Source organism: Siphateles boraxobius, unplaced genomic scaffold (genome assembly GCF_051911475.1).
Source record: "Siphateles boraxobius isolate OS27281-9 unplaced genomic scaffold, OSU_SipBor_1 13, whole genome shotgun sequence".
In the NCBI taxonomy this organism is placed as follows: domain Eukaryota; kingdom Metazoa; phylum Chordata; class Actinopteri; order Cypriniformes; family Leuciscidae; genus Siphateles; species Siphateles boraxobius.
In genome coordinates this window covers 29,053,235-29,068,788 of record NW_027508733.1, presented here as the reverse complement: position 1 = coordinate 29,068,788, position 15,554 = coordinate 29,053,235, and the positions used below count along the sequence as shown (strand labels likewise).

The window sequence follows — 15,554 nt, the reverse complement described above, 5'->3', positions numbered from 1 at the left end:
AGGCGGCCATTTTGTCCGGCCATCTTGTCCGAAGACACAGGCGCAAACACCGGCTGAGACTCAGGAACAGGCACAGGCACAGGCACATGTTCAGACTCAGGTACAGGCGGTCTTGTGGCGGCCATCTTGTCTGAGGGCTCAGGTGGCGTGGCGGCGGGCCGTCTTGGCCGGAGACAAACTCTCATGGCAGCCAACTTGGGCGAGAGCTTGTGGGCTTGAGGCCACTAAGATCAGCGCTGCATCTTCCAGAGCCATCTTAGGCATGGCGGCCATCTTCTCAGAAGACACAGGCATGACGTGACGAGTCTCTGGCGCGGCAGACGTGACGTGAAGAAGCTTAGGCTCGGCAAGACAGACGTGAAGAAGCTCAGGCTGAGGGGATACTGTGGGCTTGTGGGGCTCCTCATCAGCAAAGCCCACAGTACAGGACCAGCCATTCAATTAAAGGGCAAAGTCCATATACTGCACCAGAGTGCAGTGAGGGGTATTGGCAGGCATGAGATAATAAATGGATTCATCAAGTCCATGGCGAAACATGTCTTTCAAGACCTCATCATTGAAATCAACCCCATGGCAAAGTCCACAAAACTCCTCCACATAATCTGCAATCGGACGGTTACCTTGGCTGAGACGGAAAAAACGAATTGCTGGATCAACGGTGGGTCTGGGTCTTACTCGGCTGCTGGATCTGTGCATGGCAAAGTTTTCTGTTACGATCTGCTCCGAGACAAGGTTGAGGATCAAACTGCAGTTTATAAGAGTAATCAAGTATCGTAGTAAAACACAGGCAGGGTCAAGCACAGGAAGGCAGGCCAAATAAACAAAGGTCAGAGGCATAAAGGGAATACAAGAAACAGGCAAACATCCAAGAACCAAGAGACAATGAAACCAGGGAGAACGCTCAAATGCAGCGCAACAACATACAAAACTTCAGAGTGAGTGAATGAGAAAACCAGGCTTATATGGGCTGAGCTAAACAAGATAATGAGACACAGGTGAATGTGATAATGGATGAAGAGTCTAGGCAGTGAGTTATGGGAGATGTGGTTTGTGAGGAAATGACAATAGTCTGATGTGGAGTGCCCTCTGCTGGCTCTCAAGGGCACTCCAGCTGATGACCATTACATAGCCCCCCTCAAAGAAGCGGCTTACAGATCTATGCTCCTACAATTCTCCAGGAGGGAGGTGGAGCGGACCCGGGTTGGAGGGCCAGGGCCTGGAGACTGAGCAGGCGGCCATTTTGTCCGGCCATCTTGTCCGAAGACACAGGCGCAAACACCGGCTGAGACTCAGGAACAGGCACAGGCACAGGCACATGTTCAGACTCAGGTACAGGCGGTCTGGTGGCGGCCATCTTGTCTGAGGGCTCAGGTGGCGTGGCGGCGGGCCGTCTTGGCCGGAGACAAACTCTCATGGCAGCCAACTTGGGCGAGAGCTCGTGGGCTTGAGGCCACTAAGATCAGCGCTGCATCTTCCAGAGCCATCTTAGGCATGGCGGCCATCTTCTCAGAAGACACAGGCATGACGTGACGAGTCTCTGGCGCGGCAGACGTGACGTGAAGAAGCTTAGGCTCGGCAATACAGACGTGAAGAAGCTCAGGCTGAGGGGATACTGTGGGCTTGTGGGGCTCCTCATCAGCAAAGCCCACAGTACAGGACCAGCCATTCAATTAAAGGGCAAAGTCCATATACTGCACCAGAGTGTAGTGAGGGGTATTGGCAGGCATGAGATAATAAATGGATTCATCAAGTCCATGGCGAAACATGTCTTTCAAGACCTCATCATTGAAATCAACCCCATGGCAAAGTCCACAAAACTCCTCCACATAATCTGCAATCGGACGGTTACCTTGGCTGAGACGGAAAAAACGAATTGCTGGATCAACGGTGGGTCTGGGTCTTACTCGGCTGCTGGATCTGTGCATGGCAAAGTTTTCTGTTACGATCTGCTTCGAGACAAGGTTGAGGATCAAACTGCAGTTTATAAGAGTAATCAAGTATCGTAGTAAAACACAGGCAGGGTCGAGCACAGGAAGGCAGTCCAAACAAACAGGGGTCAGAGGCATAAAGGGAATCCAAGAAACAGGCAAACATCCAAGAGACAATGAAACCAGGGAGAATGCTCAGAAATGCAGCGCAACAACATACAAAACTTTGCAGTGAGTGAATGGGAAAACCAGGCTTATATGGGGTGAGCTAAACAAGATAATGAGACACAAGTAAATGTGATAATGGATGAAGAGTCGAGACAGTGAGTTATGGGAGATGTGATTTGTGAGGGAATGACAGTAGTCTGGTGTGGAGTGCCCTCTGCTGGCTCTATTTCAATATATCAAAGCGGGTTTAGAAGAGGAGGCAATACTATAGAACCTATAGTTTGTCTAGAAACAGAAATTAGAAAGGCACAGGTTAATAAGGAGATAGTATTGGCAGTATTTATTGATATAGAAAAAGCATATGATATGGTATGGAAGGAAGGTGTAATGATTAAATTAAATAATTTAGGAATCACAGGAAGGATGTTTAACTGGGTTAAAGACTTTTTATTTGGAAGAGCTATTCAAGTTAGAATTGGTTCAGCATTGTCAGAAAGATATGTGCTGGAGAATGGGACTCCGCAAGGGAGCGTAATAAGTCCAATTCTCTTTTCAATAATGATTAATTATATATGTTTTAATATGCAAGATTGGGAGATCCTTGTTTGCAGATGATGGAGCGATTTGGAAGAGAGGAAGGAATGTTGAATATGTTAAGCAAAGGATGCAAGAAGCTATAATTTCAGTGGAGGAATGGTCATATTCATTGGGTTTTAAATTATCGGCTGGAAAGACAAAAACTGTATTGTTTATTAAGAAAGGTAAATTATATAGAAATTAAGATGTATGGACAGAGGCTGGAACAGGTCAAATAGTTTAAGTTTTTGTGGATGTGGCTTGATAAAAGATTAATGTGAAAGAGCATAATAAGATAATCAACAAATGCAAAAAGATAAATGTAATGAGATGTTAAACTGGAACTGAATGGGGAGCAAGTGGACTAAGAAACATTTATGTAGCGTTGATTCGATTAGTATTTTATTTTTGATCAATTATTTTTGGAAGAGCCTCTAAATCTGTACTACAAAAATAGATGTTCAGTCTAAAAATATGTTAAGATATATATATAAATATATATATATATATATATATATATATATATATATATATATATATATATAAATCAAATTAAAAGAAAACTATTGTGGAAAGGTGAAGTGCTGGGTTGTGAAAATGCTTGTGAACTGGGGAGTAATTGAAGAAATTAAAGATTTTTATTAAGGAACAGGACTTGTTCAACACTGTGAGGGCTAAGTCAATTTTCTTTATTTACTACTTCCCCTGCCTTTGAGAATATTCTCTCATGGGACTAAGGAGGCATGAGTGCATAAACATCCCAGGCAAGACAATGAAGATGCGGATAGACACCCTTTTGAGTAGCCCCATCACATCAATCATTTGTTTTCTGATCCCTGCAATACAGTAAAGTATTTAAAATATAACTGAATAAGTATTACATAACTATGCACTATTTAAGATACCTCATTATAAATAAATTGACAAACAAATAAATGAATGACTGATCAAAAGTCTTATGGTTGTTAGTTGTTAGTCCACTTCCATGTGTTTTCATGTTTCGCTCTAAAATGTCTCAACATTGATGATGTGTTGTAAGAAAGCTGTTAGGCACAGAAGGAAGTCACATGAATTAACTTGAGAACTTTTTTTCATATACATAATATAGGCCTATTATTTAACATAATATATTGTTTATTATACACTGAATAGGCATAAAATGAAGAAAATATGAATTTACATTATAATTAATTATTATATTTATTTTATATAAATTTGTAAATCATAATTCATTTTAAAATCATATTCTTATTACAAATAATAATAATAATAATAATAATAATAATAATAATAATAATAATAATAATAATAATTAGCTTACTGTAGCCTATTTGTTGATACGACCTGAAAATGCTGCCAGACTTCCGAACGGCGTCTTTTCTTGACTGGTTCCATGCTGAAAAGAGTTCACTCTTTGTTTCGGTCTCAGTCGGTCCCGGGATCTCGGGTCACTACCGAAGCGCATGACACTAGAAATCTGCGTAAGGGGTTCGCGCTATTTATGAATCAGAATATGAAGCAGTCACGTGGTTGTGTCGAAACCGAAACGAAACTTCGGACGTCACTGATCACATGGTTCGTGAGATGTTTCGTTTGTTTGATACAAGCTTCGAAGCCTCGGTGCCGAACGTCACATCATTAGAAAACGGGAAGAGAAACGTTAAGACGCACAAACCGCAGATCATTGTTGACGATCAGCCGCTATATGATCACCATGATACTGAGGTATGTTTGTGTGTTGACAAACCCATATCACACGTGTTTATTACGAGCACAATTTTTGAGAACGAGGCTACGATTAGGTGTGTTCGAACTTCGAAGTGCAGCCTTAACGATTGGTGAGATTGTCATGATTATGTCACAATTATTTATAGACTATAGCGCTTTTTATAATAGACTACAGATTTTTTAAGCCGATTTACTAACGGTAATAATAAGCGCAGGAGGCCCAAAACTCCACCGAAATATTCACCGAAAACACAGACCTCTATAGGCCTATTTAACGTAATCAACAATTATTTAACGTAATCAACAATAAATTGGAATGTGTTCAGTAGTGATGTTCGATGAAACTGAAGCTTCAAATCGCGTATCGATCGATAACGTTACGCAGCTCAGTTTTCATGAAGCTTGTTGTTTCAGACATGTTTCGTGAAAAAAAACCCCGAAACTTTCTTTGTTCGGAAACTTTTCAGAAACCCACATGTTTCCATTGACTTTGTGTTGCGTGAAGCTGCCTCCTTGCGATTTCTGACTTAGGCCTACAACAAAAAACAAAACAACGTCTAAAAGCTATGTGTACAGCAAACAAGCTAAAAGCCCAGAACTAAGTTTTTATAAGCTGTCGACCCCCAAAAACGAGCGTTTAAGGACACAAAAGTGGATACAGACTGCAATTGAGACCGTGCAACGTGTAGGCTATTATATGACACTATAAATAATTTAAGCCCTCTGGATGGTAACGTAATCTGAGACCGGGACAGAAAATAAAACTGACTTTTGGATATTTGACTTACCAGTGACAAAATGTTTACTTCACACATAGTGTATTTTTGGTGCAAAGACCAGGCTACTGAGTGTCAGGATCCCACACTGTTTGATTGACACTGTTGTTTTGGCATAGACCCCGCACTCGGTGATCTGTTGTTCACCAGCCTCCATTGTTTCAACGACAGCCGATGTTCAGAAACATAAGTATTCTGTTGGGATGTAATAAATGTACATAGTAGTTTGCACTTACTCCCGACATCAGAGCCACTCAAAACGCAGTGGATGGATTTTATTTACGAAGGAAAGGCGCTACTTAAACTTCCAAAAAACGTTTGTTTGCGCAAATCATTTTCTGACAGATTTCTGACAGGAGGGTCAATTCAAAGCAGGTTTTGCTTCAAAGTTAATCCTCAAGTGTGGATCGTTGCCTACTGTTCGCGATCCAATGTCACCTCTAGTAGACGTAAGTGTATTTTATGATTTTTGAGCAAATAGTCATTTCAGTCGATGTCAGCCAATTCAACAACAAATGCGTCTAAAGTTGTTGTCGTCGTCGTAGGATGTCTGTGTGTATATTTCGAACCTTGTTTGTAGGCTATAGTGTGTAACCACACGTTTATAAATATATATTTATTTTTGTATTAAAAACTGCATGTTTTCTGTAAAGACAAGACATCAAAATTGCTATGTTTATACAAAGGCCAGCACATCGACACGAAGCTGTAGAACGAGGGATACTGTGCAGACAGAAACATCACATCAATGTAATTTCGTTTGTACGTAGCAAACGTTATCACAAGTATTTGTGTTTGTAGTTTCAAAAAGTTGCGTCAACGTTATCACAGTTTGTGTGTGTCTGTTGCACATCCATAATTGCAAAGGGGACGCGATTACAACTCTATAAGTACATACATGTATCAAATAACCATTCCGAGACGTCCTGGTCCATTCTCATTTGTGTTTCTTCTGCCGGAGTCTCTTCATCATCTGGGTCTGATTCCGGTTCAAACATGTACGGCTGAATGCCATACAAAACAGCGGTTCTGTCATTCTCAGCCATTCTGCTTCTACCGACTGTAGTTTTCAAGTTACGCCCTCATCCAAAGGCAGGGCGGGGATATGCAGCTCATTTACATTTAACATGGTACACACCAAAACAACTCTTTTAAAACAGGCCCCAAAAATGACATTTTCAAATGGTTATAATAAATTAACTGTTGGGTATTTTGTGCTGAAACTTCACAAATACATTCTGGGGACACCCGAGACCAATATTACATCTTGTAAAAAGGGGCATAATAGGTGCCCTTTAACACCCACACTTTTCCCGATGAGAGGGTTCAACACCCACACTTTTTCTGCAGTTTTGCACAAACACCTTACTCCCGTCGCTCCTCCGTTTCTCTGGCCACTCTGTGTGTCCGAGACCGCGAGAGAGACTGAGTGTGTCTGAGCATTAGTAATTTGGCAACATTACATACTACATAGTAATATATACCGCGTATATACAGTGGTTAAATTTGGCCGGGGCTCTCCGGGGCGTTTGTGTCCTGATGTGCCTGTTTGCAGTCAGTTGCCTACTGGAAATTATGTCACATAAATTGTGATGAAAGTGATGCTTTTGAAAACATGTTTCTGACAATAAATGAAAGATTTTTGAAATGGCATGTCTATTTTGTCTCGGCGGAGCTGAGATGAAAACAATCGGAACACGGCCGGATTCTTGTTCAGCTGCTTAATCTCGTTGTCAGTCGACCATGATCGTGCACCGCTCGCACACGCGCATCTAGCTGACACGGATAAATGTACGATAACGCAGCAATAATGAATGTTCCTGGGAGATTCGTAGTTGCATGGGATGTGAAAGCGCACAAAAGTTCCAGAAATGTACAAAAAGTGCCCTGGCCTTGAATGACAAGGTAAGGAAAATAAGACTAAATCAAAATTAAATAACCAAGACTAGGTTGACCATGTGATTTTTCTCAGGAGATGTTTTGAGCATTTTACTTCAGACACCGGATTATCAGCAACTGCCAATAAAACTGCTAACGTTAGCTGGCTACTCAAAATAAACTAGCAATATATCCATTCAGCATATTTGTATTTGATTTGTGTGAATGACAGAAATATAAGACTTGCTAGACCTACTTTTAGCTACCAAGCAACCTTTCCACAAGGATAGATTGAAATTTTTTTTTTTTGTCATATGCTGCACTGTCTCTTCATGTGACACATTGTGTTTGGCACATTGTATGGGTCACTATATCCTAACAAGGTAATCAAGTGATGACTGATTAACAGTAATGTAAATGCTAAATGTCCTAATACCTGTTGATACGACAACAATGCAAAGTATAAGCTCTTAACCTTGCAGTTTTTCACATATCATGTAATACTCAATTTATTTGCACAAAACTCTCCAGAAAGTGCCATTTAATGGTTAAATTTTTTTTTAAATCCGATAAAACAGATAAGCGATATGCAGAACCGATATTTACTGTTATACTTCTATTTTTGACACAATTATTACAACACAAATGACCTGAACAAACCATTTTATTTATAACAATCACTCCCTACTTGCATACAAAAAAAAAAAAAACTTTATATTTATACACAAATAAATAGAGGGGTCTGAGTCCAAAAAATAAAGTGCACTGTTAGTGTCTTTGTTTAAAAAATAAAAGCTTTGATGAGGTAAAAAATAAAGCACAAAAAATGTAATTCATTTTAAACAGTTTTAGAAGGTTTATGTGCCGTTTAATAGGTTCACTTTAAAAGAGTGAGGAATAATTCACTGGGTAATATTATTTCACTGAATAATATTAGCTGGAATATAAGATTGTCACATTGTTAACAAACAAAACAGCATATACATCATTGCATTTTCCAACTAGTATGTTATTAATTATTAATAATATTTTTGTCGGTCTAGATAATGAAATGCTTTCTGACAAAGTGCTGTTTATCTATGCATTTACACAGAACTATAACTTAGGCTACTCAACCGCGATCGCGCGCGCAGATAATAAATCATTAATTTCCACAAAGCGGTATATTTAGATGTGTATTAGCGAAATAATTGCTATGTAGTAAATGATAATATTATCTAGGGTGTTTGAACAAGATAATCTTGTCAAAAGTTTCATTCAGTGGCCGTGCTTGAGCATTCCTGATCATCAGTGAGTGCTCAGCAATATGAACAAACTTTTTTTTTCAAGACTAATGGTGAGCAAATACAACAGATAGAGAATTAAATTCAGCGCTTTTATTTTCAACATGCACTCATTCATGTCTGTTTTATTTAATTCATGTAAAGTTACGTCTTTATTTGGGCAGGACATGACGGATTACGCTACGTGACTCCATGAGTTCGTCTCAATTTTTTAGAACCAAGCTGCATAAATAAACTATATCAGGCATTTATGTCTCAAATCTCATTTCTGCATATCTGTTATGTTAAATAAAGTTGAATAATTAAAGCAAAGCAAGTAGAACGTGTGCTTTACCTGTGCACAGAGTTGTTGTTGACTGATCTCCTCAGACGAGGGCTGCAATGGCAGAATTCTCAAAACGGCCACAAGATGGCGCCGTTTATCGGCGAATCCAATTTTACAAAACCTGTACACGATTATGGGAAAATGCTTAAATATCGGGAAAAAAAATCGGTCGATTACTAGGCTTTGTACCACTACTCTACAGGTTTATGAAAGTTCAAGTCCATTAGGCTACTAACACACACACACATAAAAGTGTAAACACGCGACAACCGCTGCGATGCGCTCATGCGTCGCGATGTGCTAGTTTTCCCACTCGCATCTACGCCGCAGCGAGATGAGAAAATCTAAACAGCTTCTGCTCCCTCTGCCCTTTTTTTTTGGTGGTTCGCGCATTTCCACCACCACCAACTCGATCCAGACACTGCGTCCGAAAACGTAGGAAGTGACTTGTTGCCTAGCTGACCTATCAGGCAATGACTTTGCAGGCAGCGACTGCGGACGAAGGTTCCTCACGAAACCGTTTTAAGACAGACTTCTGAGGCAGCGTAACGGTTTAATGATCTACATCAAAATAGAGAGAACTTTGGAGAAAATAAGTGAATATTCAATGACTTAGGGCTGCACAATTAATCGAATTTCTAATTGCGATTACGATTACGGATGCCACGATTACGTAATCGTTCAAAACCGCGATTACAAAAGAAAATCCACTCTGCGTGTGGGTGTTTAGAGCATAATTATCTTATGAGAGGTGAATCACGACTACTTCAGAAAACCCAGCACAATATGACATACCAGGCAGTGACGTAAGTGTACGCTGAAATAAAAAGTCTTTCACCTCAGAAAAACGGACTTTACTGTCCTGTCAGCCGTTATACTGTGCTCGTAGCGCGCACTCTTCAATTGCACGCGCAAATTCGGCGGCGCGCGCCATGTATCGCTTGACTGTACAAAGTGCAAAAGAAACTACGATCATGCAACGTCGTTACAATGTAAATTATTAAGTCACGAAATAAAAGTAAAATACCAATAAATCACGTGTTAGCTGAGAAGGATTTGCATGCAGGTATGATTTTGGTATCATTTCAGGTATGATCTATCTTCCCCCGCTTAATGAAAGACTTTACTACCGCCAGCGCTGCGTGTTCAGCTACTCTAGCTAAAAAAAAAAAAAAAATAGCCCTCAAATCCTATTAAACCTGTGTTCTCCAAATATTTAAATAAAGCTGCTCTGTTATTATGTCTCTGTTCTGGGTTTAATAGGTATCTCAAACTAATATCAATGTCCTCTTTCCTCTGAACCTCTTCTAATAACTTTTCTTTATCATCTTTATATGTTTTAAAATGCATGATGATCTCGACAAAGAAATGCAGTAGCACGTTGATCTGCCAGTCCCGGGTCTTTCATGCGGAGACTCATTTAAAAGTTAATGGCCAAACAGATCTTTGTATTTCATCTGTAACATTGTTGTTACAGATGAAATAGAACATAAATAACATTAAATATTTGTATCAGGTTAAATGTTGATTATTATTCACTCAAACCTTTTTATCTAAACCTCAACCTAACAGTCGGTCGCGCACATCTGCCATGTTTTGTAGTTTTCTGAATACACTTTATTCGTGTTTGTAGTTTAATTGGATCCTCCTCCAAAGCGCAATGGGTTGTGGGTAATATTAGCTGTTATAGTGTGCATGGATCCACACTTCGAAAATCCACCGGGAATAGTAGACCAGAGGAGAATGTGGCGCGGCCAGCGTTTTCCACTCGTTTTTAGACGCAAAGTGAACGGCCCCTAAAAACCATCAAATCATTAGGCCACCATTTACTAGGGCTGTCACTTTTGTGAAAAAAATCCTGTTCGATTTTTGAGACATATGTGTTCATTGAATCGATTGTAAAATCGATTTTTCCATGTCTAAAGACGTTTCCATTTTCAACACCAAATCACGGACAACTAACAGGCATTAGGAAGAACGTAAAGAGGGCTCTTGAGACGCGCACAAGTCAGCAATATTTCTGATGATTTATTGGCGTGAAGTTTTTTGCACAATGACAAACAGGAGTGCAATTCAAGGATTGAAATGAACACCCGCCAAATTCGGATAAAAATTAACTTTGGCGTGTAACGCTGTCATATTACGAGCCAATTTGGCGTGTTTCTATGTTTACTCACTTTGCTGGGGAAGTTCGTGTAAGCCAAATCTGCGTGGATTTAGCGCAAATACGCAACTCGTGAGTCCTCATCATAGATACTAAATGTCGCCTTGGCTACGGCAGTTCATTGGAACGAATGCGTCAATAGAGCCACCATCTTGAAACAGGGGAACCCCTCATCAGCGTCAATGTAGGAAAAGGTCTAACGGAAATAAAATCACTATAAATCGTCAGGAATGCGATTTTCTAGTTGTTTTGGTTCGTTCCAACGGTCAGACATGTATTTATTATAGAGTCCAGAGAAATTAATTTTTTTTTTTACAAAATTTCACAATCTTGTGAAATGTAATCCCTTGCTGTCTGGTTTTTAGATTTCGTTCGTGTAAACATCCATACGCAGCACAAAAGTCCGGCATCATCCATTAATTCAGCGTTACCCAGCTACTTCCTATGACAAGACCCCTGTTCCAAGATGGCGGCGGTTTTGACGCATGTTTAGAACTCCAAGGCGACATCTAGTGTTCATATCTATGAGTCCTCATGATATATTAAATACAGCGTATTGCGCAGAATCTGCGCATTTCTGGCTTGCTTGAACACACACGTCACTAAGCAACAAATAACGGCGCGCTTGTTCACTTGCACTGAAGTAATAGCGAATATTAAAAAGCATTTGGTTAACAGAAAATACATTGTTATTTTCCAATATCCTACATGTTCTGTGTACTGTATTGATCTGTCTACCTAAAACACATTTTTGGTTAAAAAAAGGCAGTTAAAATCGATTCCCTATTTTCGTTTTCGAAACTTGTGTTGGTTGGTCCGATCGATTGTGCAATCGATTTTCGAACGTAAAGTGACAGTCCTACCATTTACTTTATTATTATTATCACATTTCATTTATTTATTGCAAATAAATGCAATTTATAGTGTTCTGAATTATTTTATCAGAAAACTAAACCCATTTAGCATCATCAGACTTTTATCTGTGCCTAATGGATAAAATAATGGATCTGCGCTCTTGGGTTTATGCCTGCTGTAAATCTGACCGCCACACGAAGGCACTGTTTTTGACACTCTTGATGCTTCTAATCTTTTCCCGAAACAATCAGAGAAAAGCTTCAAAGATTTAAGATGTACACACTACCCGGTCAAAAAAATTAAATAAAACACTGTTTGTATTTAAATAGGCAAATGCTTAAGAGTCGATGATTGGATCATTTTTGCAGTGATTATTATGTTTCTAGCATGTTATATGTTTGGCAAAAGTTCTTCTAACACTAACTGATGTAGTGTGTAGTCCAGACTCCAGAGCTTAAATAGCTGGAGGAGACTTTACAGAGGACTCCTGCATTGACAATATAAGATCTTGACCAAAAACTGACGCACCTCTTGATGGAAATAACATCACAACATTTATTATAAATATTATATTACTTTGTAAAGTCTCCTCCAGCATCGATGCAGGCTAACAATGATGCAAACGAGTTTAAAAAATAATAGAAAATACCTTCTATGACCTTCTAGACGGGACGTTTCATGAAACATTGATTATGACTGACATCCGTCTCCCATCTCCGGTTGACATGCACATCCAACAAAGGGCTACTACACTCATGCAGAATAGCCAAGAGAATTATAAAAAAATCTCGGATTAAATTGCCTGTGATTCTCTTTTTTTTTTTCTTATCAACATGTCCTGCATTTTCAGTTATTTTCATTTTTTTATTTTAAAGTAAAAATGATACTTTTTATATAAGATTTGATAGTTTTAGGAGGACTGAAATAAGATACAGTGGCCCCCAGTAAGGGTCTAGAACCGCCCATGTCAGACACTTAGTTTTTGGTCCCCAGAAAAACATGCATTTTTAACCCTTAACACATTTTGATGGCACATGATAAAAATTATTCCACATAATTTATTACTTTATTGATCATTTCAACAACTATTTTTATTTTTGCAGATTGTTCCCCTAACTTTCAGCTAGCGTTCTCCTAATCTTTTCACTCAGATATCACCCGGCCTGTTGTATGTCAGTAACCGTCGCGCACTGCCCTTAAACCCTTTGTAGAGAATGTGAAGATGGCATGTCTTGTTTGCATGCTGGGAGAGCAGCGCCCTCTCGTGGATTCACTTGCTGACAGATACTGAAATTGATACCAATACCTAGTTATGCTTTGTTTTGTTTGCATAAATTGGTGGAATCTTGAGGGAATAATAATAATAATAATATGGAGAAGGGATGAGAAAAAGAGAATGGTAAAACTAAATTTCAATGCCAAGCAACAGAATTAATCAGGCTTCCAATAACTATTGGCAAGTGAGGCGAATTAGTGATTCGGAGTAAATTAATAATAACAATAATAATGAGTAAATTATCACACATCTTTACTTTGTAGTTAAAGCAGTGCATCATTTACTTGTGCTATGAATTAACTATGCATTTTATGCAGATACATTTAAGCATATGTATCTTCTAGTGAACAGTGAGATTCGAAACGCAAACGACTCGTATTGGTGGTTCAGAGTCGATTCTTTCTTTTGGGAGATAATAACTTTATTTATCGTGCACTTTCGACTTTACAACTTTGCAGAACTTAACATTCACAAACAGCTCTATTTCACACTGCATGAAAGGGAATATTTGAACAAGCATAATAGTAATGGATAGGCCCAAGAATCATAGATGGTGCAACCAGCCTTTGTTTATCAAATATTAACTTAGCTTTCTCTCATTTGTGCAGATGCTGCTTCATTGTATTACTTCTACATCTAACAGGCAAAGGTAAGTATTCACAGACCTCATTTTAGATATTTGGCATCTATTGATGTTGTGTTTGGTGCAGTTTTTGTTGTTGTTTGCTTTCTAACGTAAATTGCTCTTTTCCCCAGTGTCTCTGCAGGACTCTGCAAACACATTTGAGTGTGTTGTTGGAGACTCTGTCACCTTGCCATGCTTCTATGAGAATAAACAAAGTAATGTATTTTGGCGACACAATGTAAGCAGGAAAGTGTTAAGTATTATAAATGGCCAACTCTCACTAGAAAAACAGGACACAATATTCCAGAATCGAACGGAAATTTTCTCTTCAGAGTATGTAAAAGGAAACTATTCAATTACGCTGAAAAATGTGGAGTTAATTCATGCAGGACACTACACTTGTTTTATTGAAGAATTCAACAAGGAAAATACACTACAGCTCTTTGTCAAAGGTACATAGAATCATTGTTTGGTAAATGCCAGAGTTTTAAATTTCCATTTTATCTCTATTCAACTTTAAAGAATTTACAGTACTGCTTCTCTCTACATTATTTTGTTTTTCTTACAGAAAAGCCTGCAGAACCAGCTCAAAAACAAAGAAACTCGTGCATGGAAACACAATCACAGAAGATTATGACTTTCCTAACTGCTCTGTTCGGACTTACTCTGCACTTTATCTGAGTTTTGCTTCGGGTGCCTGTAGTGTTGCTTTCGTCAACGAAAATTATGACTAAATATCGTTGTCACCTAATCTCTATCATGTGATGAAAATGAGATGAGACGCAACGTAAAGGCTGGTCATGTGATGATGACTATAATTAAACGAATTGACGTTGATCATCAATACGAGACGAGACGAAATGTTGTAACGTTATTTCATCTCATTTAGTCGCGTTATTATTATTATTTTGCAGTATTTCTGTTACCTGTGTCTCACTTCAGGGGCTGCATCAGGTCGCACTGCGCAGACGCAGGCAACGTCACTTCCTCGAGCCCCACTCGCAGCATTATTTCAAAAGAATCTGTCTGCAGCCTACAAGACTTCAAGTTGATCACTGTTTTTTTTTAGTACCGTGAGAGTTATTAGAAAACAGATAAGTTCTGTATGCTTTTGAATCGCTCTCGCAGGAGTTTAACATAAACTGAACATACTAGAGTTGATTAAACTGACTGATTAGAACTGAAATGCTTGTTTTGGTATACAGTATAGCCGTTAGTGCTAGGGTAGCCTACTGATAATGTATTGCATGAAACCATATTGCAAGGTATTGTTTTATGAAGTGTGGAATATATCCTTTTGGAGGAAGGAAATATATCCTTTTGAAATTGGGCTTTATTATATTTTTTTTAAATTAAAAATCTTTTCATAATTTTAAAAATCTTTTGATGTCTTATTGTATGCCTGATTTGCTGATGATTAAACATTTTGACTGATATCAACAGACTGATGAACAGTTAAATGGACTGCTGACAAACAAATGTTATAATACTTTTGAGAAAAATTAACAACAAGCACACCCATAACACAACCTTTTAATTGAAAGACAACACAATGAGGGTTTAAGGACAAAAGAGGAATCGTCTCTCAAAAGCACCACAGCTGCACAAAAAATAACGAGGAAACAGTCGTAAACTGGTATAGAAAACAAATTAGGCGTTATCTATGCGTTTACATCTGTTAGGTGACATCTTACCCATGCATTTACATTTTAATAATGGAAAGTGATCACTCCAGGGCGATCTGTGTTGTGTTGCTGGCATCTGTGGGACACTCAGCGAGACAGATTGACAAGCTCAAAGTTCAAAATGTAAAAAGCGACAATATTACTTATACACTTCGATTTACACGGTTATCTCAGAAAATATTCTTACCGTTGTCTCTATAGAGGGTTCGCACCTCAGTCACGATTTGGTCAGTTACCCGGATGCGCAGCCATATTGGAGATATTCGGATGTAAACTACAGCATGAAT

General features: G+C 38.9%; 1 protein-coding gene across 2 annotated transcripts; it reads left to right on the top strand.

Moving 5' to 3' along the window:
* The first annotated feature begins 4,247 nt into the window (after nucleotides 1-4,247).
* Nucleotides 4,248-15,018, top strand: LOC143736253 (myelin-oligodendrocyte glycoprotein). Of its 2 annotated transcripts, XR_013203403.1 has the most exons (5): nucleotides 4,255-4,397; nucleotides 13,566-13,606; nucleotides 13,714-14,034; nucleotides 14,151-14,539; nucleotides 14,623-15,018. XR_013203403.1 is itself a non-coding variant. In XM_077226975.1 (4 exons), exons 1-4 carry the CDS (start codon nucleotides 4,378-4,380, stop codon nucleotides 14,261-14,263), a joined length of 495 nt encoding a protein of 164 aa, XP_077083090.1. In that variant the 5' UTR covers nucleotides 4,248-4,377; the 3' UTR covers nucleotides 14,264-15,018. The 2 variants fall into 2 exon arrangements, 1 of the variants encoding a protein (XP_077083090.1); XM_077226975.1 differs by having other exon boundaries at nucleotides 4,248-4,397; nucleotides 14,151-15,018.
* The last annotated feature ends 536 nt before the right edge of the window (nucleotides 15,019-15,554 follow it).

Bases quoted from the DNA above. Each gene is read 5' to 3' on its own strand.
- LOC143736253 (XM_077226975.1), top strand. From the start codon at position 4,378: ATGATCACCATGATACTGAG. The intron at 4,398-13,565 runs GTATGTTTGTGT...TCATTTGTGCAG, and splicing joins ATGATCACCATGATACTGAG to ATGCTGCTTCATTGTATTAC. The intron at 13,607-13,713 runs GTAAGTATTCAC...TCTTTTCCCCAG, and splicing joins TCTACATCTAACAGGCAAAG to TGTCTCTGCAGGACTCTGCA.